At 52.6% G+C, this 25,780-nt stretch overlaps 1 protein-coding gene across 1 annotated transcript in view; it reads right to left on the reverse strand.

The window, feature by feature from the left end:
• Window positions 1-2,281: 2,281 nt before the first annotated feature.
• Window positions 2,282-25,780, reverse strand: part of CBL (Cbl proto-oncogene) — a 49,955-nt gene continuing 26,456 nt past the window's right edge. Inside the window, exons 5-16 of the mRNA XM_064172961.1 lie at window positions 25,351-25,472; window positions 23,644-23,781; window positions 21,620-21,707; window positions 19,745-19,876; window positions 18,776-18,979; window positions 15,697-15,828; window positions 14,857-15,234; window positions 13,405-13,499; window positions 12,734-12,889; window positions 10,804-10,907; window positions 9,552-9,734; window positions 2,282-6,268 (exon numbers count right to left, since the gene is read on the reverse strand). Coding sequence (XP_064029031.1) covers window positions 5,988-6,268; window positions 9,552-9,734; window positions 10,804-10,907; window positions 12,734-12,889; window positions 13,405-13,499; window positions 14,857-15,234; window positions 15,697-15,828; window positions 18,776-18,979; window positions 19,745-19,876; window positions 21,620-21,707; window positions 23,644-23,781; window positions 25,351-25,472 — 2,013 coding nt within the window. The 3' untranslated portion in view covers window positions 2,282-5,987. The remainder of the gene's footprint in view (window positions 6,269-9,551; window positions 9,735-10,803; window positions 10,908-12,733; window positions 12,890-13,404; window positions 13,500-14,856; window positions 15,235-15,696; window positions 15,829-18,775; window positions 18,980-19,744; window positions 19,877-21,619; window positions 21,708-23,643; window positions 23,782-25,350; window positions 25,473-25,780) is intronic.

Below are 25,780 nucleotides of genomic sequence, written 5' to 3' on the forward strand. Positions count from 1 at the left end.
CATGGTCCAGACGACTGGATAGGGCTGGGTGCTAGGTTGGGCTGGATGAGCTTGGAGGTCCCTTCCAACCTGCTTGATTCTGTGATTGCAGGAGGCAACTGAAGATCTCAGCTTGCACCAGGGGAGGCTTAGCTCAGAGATGATCTTGGAGGTCTCTTCCAACCTGGTTGATTCTGTGATTCTATGAGGAACAAACTCTTCCCCAGAAGGGCTGCCGAGGCCTGAAAGAGGCTGCCCAGGGCAGTGCTGCAATCCCCATCCCTGGAGGGCTCTAAAACCCACACAGATATGGCGCTGAGGGCCATGGCTCAGTGATAACCTAAGGTTGAACTCCAGGACTTTAAAGCTCTCTTCCAACCAAACCAAGTGTGTGAGCTCAGAGCTGGGCCCTCTGAACAGATACCTGAGATGGGAGGGTGACATCTTTGCTGTCTACAACTACCTGAAGGGAAGCTGTAGCCAGGTGGGGTTGGGCTCTGCTGCCAGGCACCCAGCAACAGAAGAAGGGGACACAGCCTCAAGCTGTGCCAGGGCAGGTTCAGGCTGGATGTTAGGAGGAAGTTGTTGGCAGAGAGAGTGATTGGCATTGGAATGGGCTGCCCAGGGAGGTGGTGGAGTGGCTGTGGCTGGAGGTGTTGCAGCCAAGCCTGGCTGGGGCACTTAGTGCCATGGTGTGGTTGGTTGGGCAGGGCTGGGTGCTAGGTTGGGCTGGCTGAGCTTGGAGCTCTCTTCCAACCTGCTTGCTTCTATGATCCTAAGACCTCTTGTGCAGGACTCAGAGAACCAACAGCACACAGAGCAGCTGCTACAACAAAGGAAATTTTATTTAAAAATAAAACTTTCTTTTCTTTTTTATTTTAGCCTTTTTTTTTTCTCCTCTTTTTTTTTTTTTTTCTTTTGTCTTTATTACTGACACAGGTGAAGGAAATCTCCAAACAAAGAAGCTCTTTAGTGGGCAGCAAATACAAGAATGGGAGGGGGGAGGAAAAAAAACCAACAACCCAACCACAATTAATAAATAACATTAGTATCACCTCTAAACATTTAAGGAGGCATTTGCCAACCAAATGAGGACTTTAAACCAAAGTGAACCTTAAAGCTCAGCTACTCTCTGTAAGAATATTTACCTTCTGTTTTCTTTTTCCTGACTCTTTACAGATCTGAAAGGATTAAATACTGCTAGTAGAGGTTGTTTGGTTTAAATTAATGACACTAGAATAGCTTTTCTTTCTCAAACAGGTTGTGAAAGTCTCCAGGGTTCTTTCTTTCTCTTTAACACTGACATTATACACCTTGGGGTTTTGTTGTTGTAAGGGGGAGGGGGTTGGACTCGATGATCTCCTTGGTTCCCTTCCAACCCCTAACATCCTGTGATGGGAAAGAACCAGATGGGTTTTGACCCTCCCCACACACACACAGAGTGAGAATTTAATCATAGAACAATAGAATTCAAGCCTGGTGGTCCCAGCAGAAAAGACACAGAGATGTTGGAGTGAGGCCAGAGGGCCACAAAGGTGAGCCAAGGGCTGGAGCACCTCTGCTATGAGGACAGGCTGAGGGAGCTGGGGGTGTGCAGCCTGGAGAAGGGAAGGCTCCAAAGGGTATCTTAGAGCTGCTTTCCAATAGCTGCAGAGAGCCCACAGGAAGGCTGCTGAGGGATTGCTCAGGAGGGTGTCTAGAGAGGGGACAAGAGGGTGTCTACAGAGAAGCCAAGGAGGAATGGTTTGAACCGTCCCTGGAGGTCTTCAAGAAGAGACTGGATGAGGCACTCAGTGCCATGGTCTGGTTGACTGGATAGGGCTGGGTGCTAGGTTGGACTGGATGATCTTAGAGGTCTCTTCCAACCTGGTTGATTCTATGATTCTATGAAGCTGAGGCAGAGCAGGGTTAGACTGGATGTGAGGGAGAAGTTCTTCAGTCTCAACTTTGGAACAGGCTGTCCAAAAAGGCTGTGGATGCCTCCACCTTGGAAGTGTTCAAGACTAGGCTGGATGAGGCCTTGACCAGCTGAGTTTAGTTGAGAAGTATCCCTGCCCGTGGTGGGGAGGTTGGAGTAGATGAGCTCTAGATGATCTCTGAGGTCCCTTCCACCCTGAGCCATTCTATGATTCTATGATTCAAGAGAACTAATAACTGGGCCTCCCCCATGGAGGGTTTCTGTTAGGAAGTTAAAACCCAAATGTCCTTATTCCCCCCCCCCAGTTATCAAAGGGGCACCTTGAAGAATGTGCCCTGGGAGTTGCATTTTTTTCTTGCTCAACTGAAAAACAACAACAACAACAACAAGAACAAGAACAACCCATTTACAGTAACAACCCTGCCTCGGGATTAGCTACAGTAATGCAATCAGTCTAGTGCAGAAAGCAACATGCTGGACTCAGAGCCTGGCTGGCTCCCCCAAGACAAGGGCTGAGTGAAAGGGCATGCAGAAAGCTGCTGAGAGTGAAAGCAAAACCCCAGCATGGGCACTCCATGCCACCTCCTGCAGAGACACAGAAGTGAGGGCAACACAGCAGCCACCCACACCTCTGCCTGGCTGGCTCTCATTTCAGATTCCCATTCCTGGTGGCAGTGAAGCCAGCCAGAAACCCTCTGCAGAACCAACACACCACTTTGTGGTGTTCCACAGCTCCCTGCAGCTTGCCATGCAGAGATGGGTGCTGGTCCCATACATTTTGTGCCCAGCTCCTCCTCTACAAAGTGTTTTCTGCTTGCTGCGTGTGCAGGGTTGACACAGGGGGTGGGGAACTCAGCACTTCTCAGGAGCAGAAGTAGCATTTGGTTACAAGCAAACCCAATCCTGTCCTATAGATCTACTCTCCTCACACTAAGTTTAGCACAGCACCAGTCCAGACAAGTCACTGTTAGTAACAGGTAAAGAAGGAAAGAGTTGAAATGCTACAAAACACAGTGTCAGGGTTGAAGTGACAATTGCCCATCTTTCTTGGCCCTTCTTTCCACTCCTTTCAAAGCAGTCTCAGATGTCTGGCCTGGGCTCTTCATCTTCAGAGAGGGATGGACACTCAGATCCAGCCTAGGGACGCAGCATTCCCTTCAGAAAGGCACCAGACATTCAGGGTTGGGTTCTGTTTGTTTCTTGTTAAAGTGAACTTCTTAAGAGTAAAGATCAAGGAGGTGAAAGGAACAAAGAGAAACTCATCTCAGAGTTACCTTTCTGAAAGAACAAGAGGGGAAAAAAAACCACTCTGCAGTGCCTGGATTGACTTCAGAGAGCACAGCCATGAGACACGGCCGGGATCCTGCTGCACCAAGCAGACAGTTCCATGGTCCAGGAAGAAAAATCAAGGCTTCAGTTTCTTCAATCAGTTTGAGACACCAACAGTGCACAGAAAGGACACATGCAGAAAAACCAGTGATACATGCCACAGAGATTGCTCTCTCTAATTACTACAACCTGGCACAACACCCACAGGAATGTCTCTCAGCACATAAACCCCACGGGCAGGGCAGTTACAGCCCTGCCAGGCATGACTGAATGCAACACCACAACAAGCCTGTAATGAAGGCTTGCATGGGACAGGGCATCACCACCCTGGCCACAAACACTGTGCAAGACGAGAGTTAAGGCTTTCTAGCTGGCTGGACTTGGCTTTGATGCAGCCTTGGCAGTGGCAAGAGTCACACATCACAGCTGAACACACTTGCACTCGGTTTACACAGAGAGTCAGAAGTGAAGTGGCTCCAAACCCAGCAGGGAGCTGGTGGCAGCACTGGGGGGAAAGAGGGAAACAAACCCAGAGTACTCCCCAGCCAGCAAAGGCTTTGGCCTGGCTCTCCAGGACACAGCCAGGCAATCACTCTCAGACACTACAGCTCCCAAGTGTACCATGCAGAGCCAAAACTGCCTTCCCCTCCTGCCTCAGCAGCACCAGTGCTGGCCTGGCTTCTCCAGAAGCTGCCACAGACACCCTGAGCAGGGCTGCAGGGCACAGCTGGCAGAGCACTTCACAGACAAAGAGCAGCAACCCCGTGTGGGCAGAGGAAAGAGAACACCTCCTCTTCTCCAGGTCGGAGCTTTACAACCCAGCACCTTCCCCCAAGCCAGACCCAGCTGCTCCTGCCCTCTCCCTGCAGCAGGGCAGAGGACCAAGCCCGCTGACAGCAACCTCACCACTGTGCTGCATCTGCAGGTTTCAGGCCTGGCCCCAGAGCAGGAATGGTGGTAACAGCCTGCAGAGCTCATGATGGTGTCAGAGAACATCTTCTTCACTACAGAAAGGAGGGGAGGAAAGAGTTCAGGCTTTGAAACTGCCTGGAACCCACTGCATGCATTTCTAAAGCTGGAGATTCAGAGAGAAACAACTCCACACTCCATACAAGACATTTACTCTTAGCTCCCTTTGCCTGTTAAATCCTCTGCCAATTTCAAGAGGTTTCTCTGAGACCTGAGCCCAGCTCCTGGATTCTTTAAAAGCCCAAACTGCATCCAACTACCCTAATTACTCCAGGTTGCAACCAAGGGTGCAACCCAGTGACTGCTGCTGCCCTTAGAGAGGTGCAAATGATGCTGGGAGATGCTTCCAAAAGCTGCCAGCCCCTCAGTGTGCCCAGAGCCCTTGTTCACCTCTCAGCCTGCAATCTCTGTACCTCTGGACTTGACTTCAATCTTGTCTAAAGGCATCCTACACTCCTTGCACATCAAGCCTTTGCAAACAGAGCTAAGTAGCTGAGTATGCAAGTCAGGTTCTTTCCCCAAGGACCAGCTGAGCCCTGACTTTTAAAGCCATGTGATTGTTTTACAAACACAGAAGTTTGCCCAGAGCTGTTTCACCACAAGCTCTGGCAACACCTTAGAGGAATGGGAATGCAAAGAAGAGGAGCCCCTCCATGTTGTTTGATAGGCATGCAGAGAACTGCTGCATTTCTTTGACTGCAAAGCAGGTAAAGATAACCACCAAATACATCAGAGCTGCAGCTACCACTTCCACACAACAGCCTGGCACAAAGACAGCTTAGCTCCTGCAAAAGCTCTCTGAAGGAGACGATGGAATGTGTGTGAAGGCCACTAGTCTGCCACAACCACCATGCAATTAAGATAAATAAAACATCCCACTGGCCAGGTGCAACATTCCTAGAGGCAGAGCCCCGTGGGAGTGCCCAGGGATGGCTGCTAGAGTCCAGCAGAGCCACGACCAAGCCTGAGTGCTGAAGCACAAACAAATGCTCAAGGCTGAAAAAGGAGGAGCAACAGCAGCCGCTTCTGTGCTCTCACTCCAACTCTTCCCAGCCTCTCCCACCCCTCAAACCCAGCACATTTAGCTGCCTGCAGGCTGGGTGCTGCCAGTAAGAGGACACCTAGGAGAGAAACCCAACTCCCAGCACTGTCAAGAGCAAAGGTGCCTGACAGAAGCCAGTCACACTGCCTCTGAGCAAGGAGGGAGGATTTGAATCATAAGCAATAAATGCCACTGTTACAGGCAAGGAGGAAATGCCATGGCAAACAGGAAGCAATCCAAAGATCCTTCCAAGGTCTCCTATTTGTTCCCAGCAGAAAGTGACCTCCCAGCTGTCCTAAAAAGCCTGAGCCAGACACATAAGCAGCGAACAGATCCAAACCTAGTACCATGAACCACAGGACACACCAACGTCAAGGCTCTGACTTCTCAGAGCACTCACTCAGAATTCACAGCACAAACACTGTCCTCAGCCTCCAGGGCATCAGCTCGGGGATCCCTTGTCATGATACCTTCCTCTGCCAACACCCTGGGAATAAATCTGTTCTCTCAGACAAGAGGTAGGGGTAAAGGACTCCAAGACACACATCGTATAAAACACTGCTCTGCTCCCTTCCATTCCCCTGCTTTGAAATCTGGAACCACATCAACCTGAAAACTGATTCTCTGGAGAGGCAGGCCTGACCTCAGCACTGAAGTCTCTAAAGGAACTCCCTTCCCCTTTGGTGAGTAGCTGGGCCAGGGCTGCCCAGGCAGTTGGTCCACAGAAGCTGTAGGTGCCGGAGGTCTGTGCTATGTGGCCACGTGCGCCGGGGAGGAAATGGAAACGAACTCCCGCAGGATGTTCTTGGCCATTTCAATATTGTTATGTGCAATGACCAGAGCCTTCTGAATGTCCTGATATGAGTAGCCTTGGCTCATGAGGTTCTCGATCTCACTGGAGAGCTGCAGTGAGGCACTGCTCCCGCTGCTGGCTCCTCCTGTTTGGCAGCTCCCTGCTTTCCGCTCCGAATTTATCCTCCGCGGTAGCGGCTTTGGAGGCCTTTCTGGAACTTGAGAGGCGTCTGAAAAGCCTGGAGGGAGAAAGAAATGCATCACTTGAAAAGAAAAAGGCCACGTCATTGTCACTTGGAACAAAGCAAGCCTGACATCAGGCTGAGAAACGGCAGCCACGGAGAGCTGCTCTGCTTCTCCCACCTCTCACAGTGCGGCAAGGATTAGCTCAGCTTCCCGTCACGTGCGAGCACTGCCACAGAGGTTTGGTTTTAATCCACAGCCACATCAGGGTCACTTAGTAAGATAGGACCATAAAAATAGAAGGGGGAAAAAAAAAGCCAACAACTTGGCAAGGAATCTGTGTGTGCATGTGAGCAGAGCTCAGCCTGACTACAAGAAGCAGGGACCTGCAAGTTAAAAACGACGCAGAGGATGTGAAGCTTTGCCAGAGAAACAGAATGGGTTGGCTTGGAAGGGACCTCAGAGATCAGCCAACTCCAACACCCCTGTCCTGGGCAGGGACACCTCCCACTAGCCCAGGTTGCTCAAAGCCTCATCCAATGTGGCCTTGAACACCTTCGAGGTGGAGGCAGCCACAACCTCCCTGTGCAACCTGTTCCAGAGTCTCACCACTCTGCTGAAGAGCTCCCTCGGCTGCAGTCTAACTCTGCTCTCCCTCTTGTCCTCTCTCTAGACACCCTCAGGAAAAGTCTCTCTGTAGCCTTCCTGGAGGCTTCCTTCAGGCACTGGAAGGCAGCTCTAAGATACCCCCAGAGTCTTCTCCTCTCCAGGCTGCACACCCCCAGCTCCCTCAGCCTGTGTTCAAGCAGAGCTGCTCCACCCCTTGGATCATCTCTGTGGCCCTATCTGTTGTACAGCAGACAACTCTGTCAGGCCAGCAACGTCCAAACCATCCCTGTTCTGACAGCAGGCACTGCAGCACTGCTCTGCAAAGCAGCAGTCACCATGGAGCCTTTCCCAAAAAAACTTGTACCAGAAGCACTAAGACAGAGCAAGCTCTTGAGGAAACAAAGCCACTGAAGCTTCCTCCCCAGCCACACTGCAGCCTTCAAAGCACAAACTTCTTAGGCATCAAAAGCTTTTTGTACAGCTGACAAAAAGGACTACTCACTTCTGGGACACAAACTGCCTTTGGAAATGGCTGTTCCAGCTTGGGCTGGCTGGAATTTCAGGGCCCATGGGTCACTATGAAAGGACAATTACTAGCAGAGTGCTATCAGAGAGCTGCCAAAATGGATCCATCCTAGTCAGGCTTGCTTAGCACCAGGCCTCAGCAGCAGCCAATCCCCAGGGTTTCAGAAAGCTCCGTGGGCTTGTGCTAGTTTGAAGCTAGCCAGAATGTTGTGGTGAGATGAGTTAGGCTGTGAAAAGCAAACACTGGGGATGGCTGCTGCACTCATAGGCTTGCTGAGATGTGTAAGGACATAAATACAGGTAACAGAGTCCTGCTCTCTCTCTCTCTCTGGGGCTGAACTTCTCCCTCTAACCTAACCTGCTGCCTGTGTGACTAATCCATCTGCTTCCTAACCCCCCTGGCTGACCCTCCAATCTACCTTGGGCCTAAGGCAAAGTCTTGGGTAAGGCAGAGGGGTGGGAGGAAGGTGTTAGGGTGGTTGGGAGCCCCTCCTGGGGACTCAGGTTTCTGGGAGGGCTGTTGTGTTGCTGTACCACTTTTCAACTTGTCTATCTCTGCATGTACTGTAAATCTCTGCTTGGATCCTGTGCTAAGCTGTAAATACAAAGCTTCATTCCATTTCCAGAGCTGCTGAGTCTGGTCTGGGTGATTTTCCAAAGTGGGAGGGGGGCAGAGAACACCCAAACCATCACAGGCTCCTCATGAAAAACCAGCAGGTCCACAGCATTTTTCAGCAGAGATTCATAGAATGGTTTGGGTTGGAATTGATCTGAAACTGTGGAATGAGTTTGGCTGGAAGGGACCTTAAAGCTCATCCAGTTCTAGCTCACTGCCATGGGCAGGGACACCTCCCACTAGCCCAGGTTGCTCAAGGCCTCATCCAACCTGGCCCTGAACACCTCACATCATCTCCTAACATCACAGAGAAGGACAGCAGTGTTGTTATTTCAGGAGTGTAGAAAGAAAGCAGCACAAATGACTTAGCTGGGAGGAGGATCTGAGTTCCCTCTGCCCCTTCTTATCCCTGTCTGCCACATTCTACAGGCAGTGACAGCAGGCAGCAGGAAATTATCTGCACTAAGAAACCTTTCTCTGTGCTCTAGAAGGGCAAGCTCAGGGAAGGGGAAGTGGTGAGGCAGGTGAATAGAGGCAAGCAGTGCTGGATACAGGAGGCTCTGCCTCTCATCTGCCTCCAGAAGGAACAAGCAGCTCACTCACTCTGCTTGACAAACCTGCAGGGTGCTCAGACATGCTGAAAGCTCCCAACAGGAAGAGTTTCAACTGTAGGGAACAGCTCAGGCATCACTCAGGAAAGTTCTGGGAGAGATGAGGCTTTGATTGCTCCCTGATGCCTCGCATCCAGGACAGGATGTCCTCTACTCCCCAAGGACAAAAAGGTGACCTTGCTGAGCCTCTGGGTCCTGGCTCAGAGGAACTGCGAGGCTCCAGCAGCAGACTTGTGCCATCTGCTGGCAACGGCCGCGGCCCAGCCTGAGACAGAGCCTGTGCAAGCCCAGCTGGGTCAGCTTCTACTTGCCACAGTGACAGCTGCAACCTTTGCAAGTTCACCTCCATGCCCTGGAGGAAACAGTGACTTAAGGAATGTCCTTTAAGCTGAGGAAAGGTTTTCCTAACTGTGACTGAAACGTGATTTGCTAGCTCAGAGTGCCAGGTTGGAAGGGATCCCAAGGATCATCTCCAACCTTTCTAGGTGAGAGTGGAGTTGCAATGAAGTGGCTCAGCACCCTGCTAAGCTGAGTTCTAGTGCTGTCCAGTGTGGGGGAATCCACTGCTTGCCCCTGGGAGATGATTCCAATCTCTAACTGTTCTCATGCTGACCAATTGCCTTCTGAAGTCGGATGGGAATCTCCCCAGCAGTAACCTTGTCTTTTCCATGGGATTCCTTCTCAAAAGGGAGTGTCCACCCTCCTGATAGCCTCACTGTATATCCTAGGCCATGGTAACCAGATGTCCTCTCAGCCTTCTCTCCTAAAGGCTCTCAGCCTTTCCTCACCTGACAGGTCAGTGATGGACAGACCAAGGCAGTGCACTCCCAAACCACACTCAGCGCCCACGAGCAGAGTCTGCTCTGCTTTGTCACCTTGATCCCACAGCTTGCACGGGAAATCTCAACCCAGAACTTCAAGCATGCACAGCAGCCCATCAGCAGGCACTACCAGCTGAGGAGCAGAGGTGTTGCCTACCTGTGACAGGGTCGTTCTCCAGGGACATCCTGCTGAAGGCAGGTGTGGCGTTGGAGATGTCAGACAGCGTGCGCCGAGCGATCGCCACCGGCAGCGGCGGCTTGGGCACGTCGTAGCCATCCTCTTCATTTTCTGACTCCTCAGGGCCATTGCTGGCACTGGCTGCTGCCAGATCCCCTTCATCTGCAACAACAGGCACACTCTGAGCTCTGGGATCCAGCAGAGCCTCTGCCTCTCAAGGTAGACTCTCTCTCCCTGCCACCCACTGATAATGACAGGACACAGAACTGAAGTTTTGCTGCCAAAAGTCCACACTGTGACTTTTCAGCATCTTAAGGGGACTACAAGAAAGCTGGGGAGGGACTTTTTAGGCTGTCAGGTAGTGACAGAAGTTGGGGGAATGGAACAAAGCTGGGAATGGGGAGATTCAGACTGGAGATTAGGAAGAAGTTCTTCCTGGAATGGGCTGCACAGGGAGGTGGTGGAGTGGCTGTGGCTGGAGGTGTTGAAGCCAAGCCTGGCTGGGGCACTTAGTGCCATGGTGTGGTTGGTTGGGCAGGGCTGGGTGCTAGGTTGGGCTGGAGGAGCTTGGAGGTCTCTTCCAGCCTGATTGATTCTATGATGCTGGGTAGTGATAGGAGTGGGGGGAATGGAACAGAGCTGGAAATGGGAAGATTCAGACTGGAGGTTAGGAAGAAGTTGTTCAGCATGAGGGTGGTGAGAGCCTGGAAGGGGTTGCCCAGGGAGGTGGTGGAAGCCTCATTCCTGGAGGTGTTCAAGGCCAGGCTGGATGAGGCTGTGGCCAGCCTGATCTAGTGTGAGGTGTCCCTGCCCATGGCAGGGAGGTTGGAACTGGCTGCTCCTTGTAGTCCCTTCCAACCCTGACTGATTCTACGCTCCAGTGGAAGCTCTCTTCAGAAGGTGCTGCTAGATTCAAAACGCTCAGGACAAATGTGGGCTGACAAATGCTGCCCAGAAAAAAAAAACAAACCAACCAAAAAAACCCCCAACCAACCAATAAAAATCTTCAAACCAGCAATATTTCTAACAACTGTTGAGTACTTTCACAGTGCAACATCCCCACATGCAGTCTGAGGACAGAGGCCCAGATGTTTCCTCAGACATCCCAGCTATGTTAACAGCAAAAGCAAACGACACTCAGTTTAGCCTCAAATGCTGTTGTTCCAGCTGGGACTGGGATCAATTCCCTGCAACCCAGTTTCTCAGTTGCTTTTTCAGCACACCCACTCACCAGAAGTGTTGACAGCCTCGAAGGCAGAGGATGCTGCCTGGGAGTGAATGTTGTACATCGCTTCATACATGCAGGCATCTGTCTGCTGGTCGCAGTCTGAAACTCTGGAGGGAGAGAGCAAAGATTTCCCTTCAGCCATGGATCTCTCATAGAATCATAGAGTGGTTTAGGTTGGAAGGGACCTCAAAGCTCAGCCAGTTCCAATTCTCCACCACAGGCAGGGACACCTCCCACTAGAACAGGTTGCTCAAGGCCTCAGCCAACCTGGCCTTGAACACCTCCAGGGAGGTTGTGGAGCACAGAAGCACAGAATGGGATCAAAGATCCAAGATCACCTTCTGTGCTCCACAACCTCCCTGGGCAACCTGTGCCAGTGTCTCCTCACCCTCCCTCTCTGTGCTCCACAACCTCCCTGGGCAACCTGTGCCAGTGTCTCCTCACCCTCCCTTCTCTGTGCTCCACAACCTCCCTGGGCAACCTGTGCCAGTGTCTCCTCACCCTCCCTTCTCTGTGCTCCACAACCTCCCTGGGCAACCTGTGCCAGTGTCTCACCAACCTCATTGCAAACAACTTCTTCCTAACAGCCACTTTCAATCTCCCCTCTGCCAATTCAAACCTCCTCCTCCTCCTCCTGTCATTATAAGACCTTGTCAGTAGTCCCTCCCCAGCCCTCCTGGAGCCCCTTTCAGACACTGCAAGGTCACTCCAAGCTCTCCTCCAAGCTTTCTCTGCTCCAGCCTGCACAGCCCCAACTCTCTCAGCCTGTGCTCACAGCAGAGCTGCTGCAGCCCTCTCAGCATCTTGGTGGCCTCCTCTGCACTGGCTCAAACAGTTCCATGTCCTGCTTGTGCTGGGGGCTCCAGAACTGCACCCAGGACTCCAGGTGGGGTCTGAGGAGAGCAGAGCCAAGGGGCAGAATCCCCTCCCTTGCCCTGCTGCCCACACTGCTCTCGCTGCAGCCCAGCACAGGGTTGTGTCTGGCTGCACTCACACTGCAGGCTCATGTGCAGCTTTTCATCTCCTCCCTGGATGTGTTCAGGGCCAAGTAGGATGAGGCCTTGAGCAACCTGGGCTAGTGGGAGGTGTCCCTGCCCGTGGCAAAGGGGGTCGGATTTAGACGATCTTTAAGGTCCCTTCCAACCCATTCCATGATCACCAACCAGCCTCTGGGGCTGAGATTCTGCACAGATCCCTGCTCCCCAGTATCCTGGGAAAGAATGTCTGCTGCAGAAAATGCTCCAGCAATGGGTAGTGCAATAATCAGCTTAAAAGAATTTAACTCACACTGCCAGAACACAACCTTGAAATGGAATTTGGCACTTCCAGTGGCTGCTGCTGCTTTCAAAAGAAGAATCCCAGCATGCCAGGTTGGAAGAGACTCCAAGGATCCTCTGCTCCAACCTTTCTAGGTGAGAGGAGCTGCAATGAGCTGGCTCAGCAGCCTGTCAAGCTGAGTCTTCAAACTGTCTAATGAAGGGGACTCCACTGCTGCCCTTGGCAGATGATTCCAATCTCTAACTGTGCTCACGATGACAAATTGTCTTCTGGAGTGAGTGGGAATGTCCCCAGCAGTAACTTGTCCCCATCACCTCTTGTCTTTTCCATGGGACTGCTTGTACAAAGGAGTCTCCACCCTCCTGGCAGCCACCCTTTGTGCACTGAGCTGTGACAATAAGGTCTCCTCTCAGCCTTCTCTCCTCAAGGCTGAACAAACTCAGCTCTCTCATGACAGGGCAGTAGTTCTCTGGGTCCTTTAACACTGTGTAAGAGCAGCAGCCACATTCCATTCACAGTCAGCTGTGCTGGCCTAGGCCTGGTGAGTGTCACTGGAGGAACTCAGCAAATCAAGCAAGCAGAATCATTTAGCAAACAAAACTGCTTTACCCAGAGCTGTGAGGAGGAAGCAGAGTGCACACAAGCAGAGCCTCACCGTGAACTCTGAGCCATTTCCAAAGGCATTTTGAGCTCTGGTTTTTGTACAGCAGGACCTGGAGGCACCACAGGCAAGGAGGATGGTGACATGTACTCAGTGTCCTCATCACTTTCAGACTGCTCCCCAGCAGGCAGTTTGGGTACAGGCAGTGGTCTGGAGGCAGCAGAAACAAAACATAAACATCAGGAAAATAGTGAGGCCAAACATAATTACTATCAAGGTGGCCTTTAACATCCAGAGTGGAACTAACAAGCAGCTGTCTTAGGGTGCTTCTGGCTACAGAAGGAATTTGGCTCTCAGCAGCCCAGCTGCACAGTCAGACTGGTGCAAGGTGTGCAGAGGGGAAGCTGACAGTGTCACACCCATTACACATCATCACTTGCACCACCACAAAGACCAAGCCAGAAGTGAATTCACAAAGCAGTTAATGGAGCTGCAGCCTCTTTCTCGTTCCCACAGCCAAGGGGTAACTACCAGCACTGCCCACGGATCTTTGGCATGCTGACTCAATCCACCTTCTCTAGGCTGTGCCTTTTGAATCTGTCAGAAACTGACACCAAGGCTGACAGAGCTCTGTCAAATTCTGTCCCTGGCAGCAGCACAAAGGCAGCCCTGCAATCAGAGTTCTCTGAGCCACAGGAGAGCACTTCTGCTGGGAAACAACAGACCTGGCAGCTAAGGAGTAGATGGCGTTGGCAGACGAGGAGGGTTTGATTTTGGGGTGTTCACACTCTGAGGTTGCTGCAGGAGCACTGTTCAAGCTCTGAAAGACAAAATTCCAAACCAGGAATCAGAAACACCACATACAGCAGTCACTGCAAGCTGCTGGCAACTCATCTGACTCACACACATCGGGTTGGAAGGACCCTCCAAGGGCATCTTGTCCAATCTCCTGCAGTCAGCAGGGACACCTCAAATGAGACCAGGCTGCCCACATCAAGGCTGATACTGAATGTGTCCACAGGTGAAGCCTCAACCACATCCCGGGGCAATTTGTTCCAGAGTTTCACCACTCTCATGGTGAGGAACTTCCTCCTGATGTCCAACCTAAATCTCTCCTGCTCCAGTGTCAAACATTGCCTCTCAAAGCACCTCCCTAGGAAGTCCTCTCATTATTGTCCCTCAGTCCCCCTGAATTCCAGGCACTCTCCATCTCTCCCCCAGCACAAGATCACTCTATTCAAATGTAAACTATGAGAAGAGGGCACCTTGGAAGACTTAATTCACAGGACCACAGGATGTTAGGGGTTAGAAGGGACCCAAGGAGATCATTGAGTCCAACCCCACTGCCACAGCAGGACAATACTAACACAGATCACACAGGAACACATCCAGACAGGCCTTGAAAGGCTCCAGAGAAGGAGACTCCACAGCCTCTCTGGGGAGCCTATTCCAGTGCTCTGGGACCCTCACAGTCAAGAAGTTCCCCCTTGTATTGAGGTAGAACTGCTTGTGCTGCAATTTACACCCATTGCTCCTTGTCTTGTCCCAGGCAGCAGTGAGCAGAGCCTGTCCCCCCACTCCTGGCAGCCCTCAGATACTTAAAAACATTGATCAAATCCCCTCTCAGTCTTCTCTTCTCCAGACTAAGCAGCCCCAGGGCCCCCAGCCTCTCTTCATCAGCCATGCCCTCCAGTCCCCTCAGCATCCTCCTAGCCCTCTGCTGGACTCTCTCCAGCAGATCCCTGTCCCTCTTAAACTGGAGAGCCCAAAACTGAACACAGTATTCAAGATGAGGCCTCACCAGGGCAGAGCAGACAGGGAGAAGAACCTCCCTTGGCCTGCTGGACACACTCATTTCCTAATACATCCCAGGATCCCATTGGCCTTCTTGGTCCCCAGGGCACATTGCTGTGCCATGGATGTTCTCCACCAGCACTCCCAGGTCCCTCTCCACAGGGCTGCTCTCCAGCAGTTACCTCCCAGCCTGTCCTGCTGCAGTTTGTTGTTCCTCCCCAGGTGCAGGACTCTGCACTTGTCCTTGTTGAACTTCATTTGGCTCCTTTGTGCCCAGCTCCGTCTGCCCAGGTCTCTCTGGATGGCAGCACAGCCTGCAGCTGGATCAGCCAAGCCTCCCAATTCCTCACAGATTTAATCTCACCCCCAAGAGGCCTACTCACCACTGGGTTGTCCAGGCTGACTGTACTGCCAAGCCGATGGCTGTCAGCCCTGGAGTCCATCTGAGAGGGCAAGGAGAAGGGAAGCGAGTGCCTGTTGGACAGTTCTCTCCCAGCCCAAGGGTCAGCAGGGCTGAGAGCTACAGGAGGGGCTTTAGGAACCGGCCTGGCTGGCCACAGCTCCGCCTGGCGGCTGGAGGGCACAGGAGGTGGTTTGTCCCTTGAGGGGCAGTCCCCCGGCGTGCAGGGCAGGGGACGCCTCTGAGGTCGCCCCTCGGTGCCAATGGAATGTGGCCTTTCGGGAGGCGGCGGTGGAGGGAGGTCTCGGAGCGTGGGAGGGATCGGCAGAGGTTTGTCTTTGTGAAGAGTACCAGGGACAGCCTGCGGGGCAGAAGAATGCAAAGCATCGCTCAGCAAAGGTAGTGGAGCCAGGAGGGAGGCAGAAGGGTGGGGTCTGGCATCCCTTTTATCTCTAAGGACGTGGAGATAACTCTCCAGATCTCCACAAGTTAACCCTCCCGAAACATCCTCTCTGCAGGCTTGAAGAGAACACAAACTGCAGCAGGTTGGAAGGGGCCCCCAAATTGCATCTTGTCCAACCTCCCTGCAGGCAGCAGGACACCAACTAGAGCAGGCTGCACAGGGCCACAGCAAAGCTGAGCTTGAATGCCACCAGCAACAGAACCTCAAGCACATCCCTGGGCAACCTGCTCCAGCACTGCACCACTGCCAGCGTGCAGAACTTCCTTCTGACGTCCAACTTCCACCCCCCTGCTCTCCCTCCTGTCTGCCCCTCCACAAATCACAGCTGAAAGGGCAAACAGTGCATGTGGTGTCTTTGACCTTTGAAGTGGTGCCAGGGCTGGAGGCCCCAGGGGGATTGGCCACTCGCTGCTGCAGCAGGTCCAGGCGCGGGGGCACAGGGGGCAGCGCAGCCTGCGGAGCGACTGAGAAGGGAGAAGGAGGACGCTCGACCTGAGGAACAAAGGAATGGGAAAATGAGCAGATGGCAAACCCCAGCAGAACTGCCCCTGGCTAGAGAGGTTTTCAGCCTCTGTGACTTGGAGTGGCTCCAGTGCTGCTGGTAACAAATGAGTGTATCAGTCCCAACCCGCAGCAGGAAATCCAAGCACAGCAGAGCAGCAGCTGACCTGCAGCAAGCCTTGAAGATCACCAACAGCCTTGGCTGGGGCACAACAAGAGACAGGCTGCTCTTGCTGGAGCAACAGAATCACAGAGTCAGTCAGGGCTGGAAGGGAGCACAAGGAGCAGCCAGTTCCAACCCCCCTGCCATGCCCAGGGACACCCTACCCTAGAGCAGGCTGCACACAGCCTCATCCAGCCTGGCCTCAAACACCTCCAGCCAGGGGGCCTCAACCACCTCCCTGGGCAACCCATTCCAGCCTCTCACCACTCTCCTGCTCAACAACTTCCTCCTCACCTCCAGGCTGAGCTTACCCACCTCCAGCTTTGCTCCATTCTCCCTAGTCCTGTCACTCCCTAGAGCCTAAAAGGTCACTCCTCAGCTTCCTTGTAGCCCCCTTCAGATCCTGAAAGGCCATAAGAAGGTCCCCTGGGAGCCTCCTCTGCTCCAGCCTGCACAGCCCCAACTCTTTCAGGCTGTGCTCACAGCAGAGCTGCTGCAGCCTCTCAGCATCCTCCTGGCCCTGCTCTGGACACTCTCCAGCATCTCCACAGCCCTCCTGTCCCAGGGGCTCCAGAGCTGGATGCAGGACTCCAGGTTGGGTCTCAGTAGAGCAGAGCAGAGGGGCAGAATCCCCTCCCTGGCCCTGCTGGCCACACTTCTGCTGCTGCAGCCCAGGCTCTGCTTGGCTTTCTGGGCTGCAAGTGCACACTGCTGGCTCCTGTTGAGCTTCTCCTCCAGCAGCACCCCCAAGTCCCTCTCCTCAGGGCTGCTCTCCAGCCACTCACTGCCCAGCTTGGACTTGTGCTTGGCATTGCCTCCACCCAGCTGCAGGACCTTGCCCTTGTTCTTGTTGAACCTCCTGAGCTTGGCTTGTGCCCACCTCTGCAGCCTGTCCAGGTCCCTCTGGATGGATCCCTGCCCTCCAGCCTGGCTGCTGCACCACACAGCTTGGTGTGGGCAGCAAACTTGCTGAGGCACTGCCTTCCTGAGCCCTGAGCAGAAGCAAGCTGCTGCTTTTCTCGACACAAGAGGGCAGGATCTGCCGCAAAACCTCCTTAGAGCTGCAGGCACCGCTGTGCAAATTAGCAGGTCACACATTTCAGTGCCACTGCTGATGCAGCAATCGTCTTGTACACCAAAACCTTATTTTTTTTTGCCCCTGGAAAGCTCTTTTTCCACCTAACAACTGACAGAATGTTAGAGGTTGAAAGAGACCTTAAAGATCATCCAGTTTCAAACCCCTGCCAGAGGCAGAGACACCTCCCACCAGCCCAGGTTGGCTCAAAGCCTCATCCAACCTGGCCTTGAACACCTCCAGGGAGGGGGTATCCATCACCTCCCTGTTCCAGAGTCTCCCCACCCTCACTGGAAATAATTTCTTCCCAATACCCAGTCTAAGCCTACCCTCCTCAAGCTTCAAACCATTGCCCCTTGTCCTGTCAGCAATGGCAGAGAATTATCACACCTTTTATTACACAGAATTATCAGACACCCCAGAAAAAGCTGACAGGCAAAGTGCCTTCTGCAGCAGAACAGCTTTGCCCTCCACCCAGTTAGTCATCAGGACCTTGGGAAGACTTTATCTGGTTGGATGTGTTCATCACTGAGGAAAATGGAGGGATTTCTGCTGCTATGGGTGAACTTCAGCTAATAAATCCAAGCCACCACTGCTAAGCATGCAGACAGGTGTCACAAACCCACATCTTACATTCCAAAAGGCCAACTCAGGCTTTTCAGCCTTCTAAGGAATCTTTCAGGACAACCCACAAAAGATTCACAGGCATCAGGTTGGAAGGGAGCCTCAAAGGGCATCTTGTCCAGATCCCCTGCAGGCAGCAGGGACACCCCCAACTAGAGCAGGCTGCACAGGGCCACAGCAAGGCTGAGCTTGAATGTTTCCAGGGATGGAGCTTCAACCACAGCCCTGGACAACCTGTGCCAGGGTCTCACTACCCTCACTGTGCAGAACTTCCTCCTGACATCCATCCTAAATCTCCCCTGCTCCAGTTTCAAGCCACTGCCCTCATCCTATGTCTAAAAGCTCTTCTTAAACAGTCCCTCCCCAGCCTTCTTGTGGGTCCCCTTCAGAAACTGAAATGCAGCTCTAAGATCTCTCTGGAGCCTTCTCTTCTCCAGGCTGAGCAGCCCCAATTCTTTCAGCCTGTCTTCACAGCAGAGGTGCTGCAGTTCTCTGATCAAAGATTTCAAAGCCTGATCCCCATTGCTTATTAGAACTGACACTGCAAACTGAACTGACAAAAGTCAACCTAAATCTCTGTTTTCCCACCTGGATAAAATCTTTCCTGTTACAAGCTCTGACAAGCTCCAAACACACAAACCACTAAGCCCACAGACAGCTGCTGGGGAAATCAGAATGGTTTAGGTTAGAAGGGACCTCAAAGATCATCCAGTTCCAATCCTCCTGCCATAAGCAGGGACACTTCTCACTAGAACAAGTTGCTCAAGGCCTCATCTAGCCTGGTCTTGAACATCACCAGGGAGGTTGTGGAGCACAGAAGCACAGAATGTGATCTTTGATCACATTCTGTGCTTCTGTGCTCCACAACCTCCCTGGGCAACCTGTGCCAGTGTCTCCTCACCCTCCCTCTCTGTGCTCCACAACCTCCCTGGCCAACCTGTGCCAGTGTCTCCTCACCCTCACTGCAAACAACTTCTCCCTACCATCCAGTTTCCATCTCCCCTCTGCCAGTTTAAACCCATTCCTCCTCATCCTGTCACAGCCACAGCTGCCCACCCACACTTAAGTAACCTTACTTTGGTACCGGCGAGTTCTTTCATCATGAAGAGGGAATCATCAGCTCTGTCATCATCATCATCATCATAATTGGGTGAGGGGGTTCCTTCTGCCCCTTGCCGTGACAATCCTCCTCCTCCTCTGGGGTCGAAGGGGTCGACAACAATGGGCTCTGTGCCTTTGATTTCGCAGCGGCAGAAAGGACAGCCCTGACCTTCTGATTCCTGCAGGGGGGGGAAGAGATCTGTCACAGCAGGCACTGAGATGCAGAACTCAGCACACAGTTCAAAGAGGTTCAAACTTGAGTTTTGGCAGGTAACCCTGAACGGCTCCAGGCATGGGGAGTCCACCACCTCCCTGGGCAGCCTGTTCCAGTCCCTCACCACTCCTGAAGCAAGGACATTTTTCCTCATCTCCAACCTAACCCTGCCCTGCCACAATTTCAGGCCACTTCCTCTCCTCCTATCACCTGAGACTAGGGAGAAGAGCCCAACCCCACCCTCACTGCAGCCTCCTTTCAGGGAGTTGGAGAGAGCAATAAGGACTCCCCTAAGGCTTCTCTCCTCAAGGCTGAACAAACTCAGCTCTCTCAGCCTTTTCTCCAATGTCACTAATGATTTCCTGGCCTCTGCTGCCTCTCCTGTGCAGTACCTCATGTGTGGTGTCCCCAGAGGCTGCCTTTTGCCACTTGAATCGACTTTAAGACCTTGTCAGAGGATTAAGGTTAGAGTCTCCCCTCAGCCTCCTCTTCTCCAGGCCAAACACCCCCCAGGTCCCTCAGCTGCTCCTTCCCAGACCTATTCTCCAGACCCTTCACCAGCTTCATTCTCCTCCTCTGGGCACACTCCAGCCTCTCAATATCCTTGCTGGAGCCCAAAACTGACCACAAACTGAACACCTGAAGAGTACTGAAGAGCAGTGAAGACAGCACTCCTGCACAAAGAGCAGGCAGCTTCACTCAGGGAGGTGAAGCAGCAGCAATGCCTCACCTGCCAGGCAGTGAGACAGGACGTGCACATCAGATGGCCACAGGGCTCAATCTTCACATCCTTGTCGTTCTCAGCACATATTTTACATAGCTGAAAGGTGGAGCCCATCTCACAGTACAATTCATATTGTTCCTTGAGGAAAGACAGAAAGACAATTTTGGTACTGTAAAACAGCAAACATGTGTTAGTTGTAGCTGCAAGAAACCCAACGTGAAGCTCTCAGGAATAAAATGAATTCCAAACACAAGAATATGGTGCAAAGGAGAGAGGAAGTCTGCTGCTAGAAGAATCATAGAACCAAGCAGGTTGGAAGAGACCTCTAAGATCATCCAGGCCAACCTCGCACCCAGCCCTGCCCAACCAACCAGACCATGGCACTAAGTGCCCCAGCCAGGCTTGGCTTCAGCACCTCCAGCCACAGCCACTCCACCACCTCCCTGGGCAGCCCATTCCAGTGCCAATCACTCTCTCTGCCAGGAACTTCCTCCTAACATCCAGCCTAGACGTCCCCTGGCACAGCTTGAGGCTGTGTCCCCTTCTTCTGTTGCTGGCTGCCTGGCAGCAGAGCCCAACCCCACCTGGCTACAGCCTCCCTGCAGGCAGCTGCAGACAGCAATGAGCTCTGCCCTGAGCCTCCTCTGCTGCAGGCTGCACACCCCCAGCTCCCTCAGCCTCTCCTCACAGGGCTGTGCTCCAGGCCCCTCCCCAGCCTTGCTGCCCTTCTCTCAACACCTTCCAGCACCTCAACAGCTCTCTTGTATTGAGGGGCCCAGAACTGGACACAGCACTCCAGGGGTGTCCTGAGCAGTGCTGAGTACAGGGGCAGAAGAACCTCCCTTGTCCTGCTGCCCACACTGCTCCTGAGCCAGCCCAGGATGCCATTGGCTCTGCTGCCCACCTGGGCACTGCTGCCTCCTCTGCAGCTCCTCTCTCCCAGCACCCCCAGCTCCCTCTCTGCCTGGCTGCTCTCAGCCACTCTGTCCCCAGCCTGTAGCACTGCTTGGGGTTGTTGTGGCCAAAGTGCAGAATCCTGCACTTGGCCTTGTTCAATCTCATCCCAATGGCCTCTGCCCACCCATCCAGCCTGGCCAAGTCCCTCTGCAGGGCTCTCCTACCCTCCAACAGATCAACAGCTGCTCCTAGCTTGGTGTCATCTGCAAACCTACTGATCCCCTGCTCCAGATCATCAATAAAGACCTTGAACAGGACTGTGCCCAGCACTGATCCCTGGGGCACACCACTAGTGCCAGCTGCCAGATGGATGTGGCACCATTCACCACCACTCTCTGGGCCCAGCCCTCCAGCCAGATCTTGACCCATATCACAGTGAATCTGTCCAAGCCACGAGCTGCCAGCTTGGCCAGGAGCTTGTCCAGAATTGTCCAGCTCTGAAAAAGTGGGATTCAAGTTATCCTAGATCCTCATAGAGTCACAGAATGGTTTGGGTTGGAAGGGAACTCAAAGATCATCATGAGCAGAGAGACCTCTCCACTAGAACAGGTCACTCAAAGCCTCATCCAACCTGGCCTTGAACACCTCCAGGGAGCTTGTGGCTCACAGAAGCACAGAACATGATCAAAGATCACACAGTCTGTGCTTCTGTGATCCACAACCTCCCTGGGCAACCTGTTCCAGTGTCTCCCCACCCTTGCTGTCATGAATTTCTTCCTAATCTCCAGTCTAAATCTTCCCTCCTGAAGCTTCAATCCATTCCCTCTCATCCTCACCCTCTCATTTAGTCCAACTCCCAGTTGCAGCTCCTGTAAAATACACCACATCAGCCTTAGCAAGAAGCCTTGGGGATAGCAAGCAGGACAAACTAAGGGTAGAAGTCAGGAAGAAAGTGAGTTTGAAGGGTTAGGAGACTTTGCTCACCTGTGTGACTTTAATGTGGTCCTGAGGTGTGGGCTCACACAAGCCAGTCAAGTCAGGGTTCTGATTCCGGCCATCGGGAAATAAGTAACTGTAAGCAGTTGGGGAAAGCAAATGGTCTCTATGTGCAAAACCACATCTGAACAGCTATCAACTACCTTATGGGGAGGTGGAGGGGAGGAAAGAAGGAATGAGGGTGAGGAGTGATGGGCAGGAATTCAAATTGTTCTGAATTCAAAAGAGGAAGAATTTTACTAGGGGATAGACCCCCAAATGTAATGTCCTGTTTAAAAACCACACCAAAACTTGTTTTCCTTGCTGGCAGCAAATTGGATTTGAAACAGGTCTCAGACTATTCCTTTTAAACCATCTCAGAATCATAGAAGTGTTTGGGTTGGAAAAGCCCTCCAAGATCATCCAGTCCAAGCAGCAACCCAACACCACCACGGCTGTTAAACCACAGCCCCAAGTGCCATGGCCACAAGTTCTGTGCACAGCCTCCACCACCTCCCTGGGCAGCCTGTTCCAGTCCCTCACCACTCCTGAAGCAAGGACATTTTTCCTCATCTCCAACCTAACCCTGCCCTGCCACAATTTCAGGCCACTTCCTCTCCTCCTATCACCTGAGACTAGGGAGAAGAGCCCAACCCACCCTCACTGCAGCCTCCTTGCAGGGAGTTGGAGAGAGCAATAAGGACTCCCCTAGGGCATCTCTCCTCAAGGCTGAACAAACTCAGCTCTCTCAGCCTTTCCTCCAATGTCACTAATGATTTCCTGGCCTCTGCTGCCTCTCCTGTGCAGTACCTCATGTGTGGTGTCCCCAGAGGCTGCCTTTTGCCACTTGAATCGACTTTAAGACCTTGTCAGAGGATTAAGGTTAGAGTCTCCCCTCAGCCTCCTCTTCTCCAGGCCAAACACCCCCAGGTCCCTCAGCTGCTCCTTCCCAGACCTATTCTCCAGACCCTTCACCAGCTTCATTCTCCTCCTCTGAGCACACTCCAGCCTCTCAATATCCTTGCTGGAGCCCAAAACTGACCACAAACTGAACACCTGAAGAGTACTGAAGAGCAGTGAAGACAGCACTCCTGCACAAAGAGCAGGCAGCTTCTCTCAGGGGGATGAAGCAGCAGCAATGCCTCACCTGCCAGGCAGTGAACAAACTCAGCTCTCTCAGCCTTTCCTCAAATGTCAGTGATGGTTTCTTGACCTCTGCTACCTCTCACAGAATCAAAATGGCTTAGATGGGAAGGGACTTCAAGGATCATCCAGTCCCATAGAATGGTGCAGGCCAGAAGGGACCTTTGGAGGTCATCTATTCCAGCCCCTCTGCAGCCAGCAAGGACATCCCCACTGGCCCAGGTCACTCAGGGCCCCCTCAAGCCTCACCTTGAATGCCTCCAGGGAAGAGGCCTCAACCACCTTCCTGAGCAACCTGTTCCAGAGCTCCACCCCCCCATAATAAAGAACTTGTTTCTAACATCCAATCTAAACCTGCTCTGCTTGAGCCCAATGCCCCTCGGCCTGTCACTGCAGGCCTTTGCAAACAGCTGCTCTCCATCCTTCCCTCAGGTACTGGCAGGCTTCTATCAGGCCCCCTGGACCCTCCTTCTCTCCAGACTGAACACCTCCAGCTCCCTCAGCCTGTCCTCATAGCAGAGCTGCTCCAATCCTCTGATCATTTTCAGGGCCCTCCTCTGTACCCTCTCCATCAGGTCCATGTCCTTCCTATAATGAGTGCTCCAAAACTGGATGCAGTACTGCAGGTGAGGTCTTACCAGAGCAAAGTGGCAGAATCATCACTCTGGCTCTGCTGGCTGCACTTCTTTTGATGCAGCCTAGGACAGGATTTGCCTTTTGGGCTGTCCTGTCAAGCACCTCACATGTGTTGTACCCCAGAGGCTACCTTTTGCCACTCAAATCCCCTTCTTAAGACCACATCGGAGGATTAAGATTGATAAAACAAACCAGCAGTGGGAAAAAAGGACACAAGTGGCAAAAACTCCCTGACTTTTGCTAAAGGTACTTACAAGCCTTCCCTGAAGCCATCAATCAGTGCTTGAAAAAGAGGTTTGTTGTGGGGGATTGTCTGCAGGATGTTGCCATCAGCAGTGACATAGCCAATGGCCCACTGGCCCAGCCGTGTGCAGCTCAGCCGGAAAATGTAACTGCAAAGACACAAAGGGGAGAGACTCAGCTTGGGCTGGAACAGGCAGGAGAGAAGCAATGTCAAGGAGGCAAAGTCTTTGTCTGGTGTCTGAAGTCTGCAAATCAAAACTAAGAAGAATCATAGAATGGTTTAGGTTGGAAGGGACCTCGAAGCTTGGCCAGTTCCAACTCCCTACCGTAGGCAGAGACACCTGGAGGTGTTGCAGCCAAGCCTGGCTGGGGCACTTAGTGCCATGGTCTGGTTGGTTGGGCAGGGCTGGGTGCTAGGTTGGGCTGGCTGAGCTTGGAGCTCTCTTCCAACCTGCCTGATTCTATGATTCTTTGACCTCCCACTAGAACAGGTTGCTCAAAGCCTCATCCAACATGGCCTTGAACACCTCCAGGGAGGTTGTGGAGCACAGAAGCACAGAATATGATCTTTGATCATATTCTGTGCTTCTGTGCTCCACAACCTCCCTGGACAACCTGTGCCAGTGTCTCCTCACCCTCCCTCTCTGTGCTCCACAACCTCCCTGGCCAACCTGTGCCAGTGTCTCCTCACCCTCCCTCTCTGTGCTCCACAACCTCCCTGGCCAACCTGTGCCAGTGTCTCCTCACCCTCCCTCTCTGTGCTCCACAACCTCCCTGGGCAACCTGTGCCAGTGTTTCACTGATGATGATTTATGGTAGCTTCCCTTGGTTTACCCCCAGGCAGATTAAAGAATCATAGAATAGTTTGGGTTGGAAAGGACCTTCAAGATCATCCAGTACCAAACCCCTCCCCATGGGCAGGGACATGTTCCACTAGCCCAAGCTGCTCAAGGCCTCATCCAGTCTAGCCCTGAACACCTCCCTGGGCAACCTGTGCCAGTGTCTCCTCACCCTCCCTCTCTGTGCTCCACAACCTCCCTGGGCAAACCTGTGCCAGTGTCTCCTCACCCTCCCTCTCTGTGCTCCACAACCTCCCTGGCCAACCTGTGCCAGTGTCTCACCACTCTCACCAGAAGGAATTCCTTCCTCATCTCCAGTCTCAATCTGCCCTCCTCAAGCTTCAGTCCATTCCCTCTCATCCTATCACTACAATCCCTCATCAAATGTCCCTTCCCAGCTCTCCAACAGGCCCTTCAGGTACTGAAAGGCATCTCTAAGGTCTCTCTGGAGCATTCCCCTCTTCCAGGCTGAACAGCCCCAACTCTTGCAGCCTGTAACGATAGGGCAGGTGCTTCCCTATACTGGGCAGCTGCATTGTCTGTCTGAAGATGGCTTCAAATGCCCACACTGCTTCTGAAAGCTGCAATCTACTCAGCTCTCCTGGAAAGGTGTGTGGCCTACAGACACATTCCTTTACTCAGGATCCTTTCAGCCCACTGCTTAGGCTCACTCTGGCAGGACCCCATCGTTGCGCTCAAGCCCAAAGGAGCCGTTGTGGCAAGTGGGAGAGCAGGCAGGAGGTAAATCACCACCACTGCCAAACAGAGGGCAAGGTAGGGGCTTTTTCCCACTTGAAGTTTCTCAGGAAGCCTCAGAAGACAAAGACAAACCCAACTCCTTCAGTCAAGAATGAATCAAAAACGTTGTCAAGCACTGACCTGCCAGGTTTGTGAATGAATTTCTGCAGCCGAGCTTTCACCTCATCATAGGTGAGGAATGCCATATAACCAGGGTGAGTCACTGCTAGGCTATTCCAGTTCCTGAGCAAGGAGGACCATGGCTGTAGAGACACAGAAATAGATCAGCCATGCACTTCCACAAGGTAGCAACACAACAGTCCTTAAGCAAAGAGATGAGATCTTAGGTTAAAGAAGTTTCTTGTCCCGTCACAAACCCAGCAGAGGAAGCAAACCTGTGTTTTCATGCAGCACTTGCTTCTTGCTGGTGATAAAAGCAGCCTTGATCAAGTTTCCTTGAACAAGTCACAGGCTCACAGGATATTAGGGGTTGGAAGGGACCCAAGGAGATCATCGAGTCCAACCCCACTGCCACAGCAGGACAATACTAACACAGATCACAGAGGAACAC

The sequence above is a fragment of the Pogoniulus pusillus genome, chromosome 38 (genome assembly GCF_015220805.1).
Source record: "Pogoniulus pusillus isolate bPogPus1 chromosome 38, bPogPus1.pri, whole genome shotgun sequence".
Lineage (NCBI taxonomy): Eukaryota > Metazoa > Chordata > Aves > Piciformes > Lybiidae > Pogoniulus > Pogoniulus pusillus.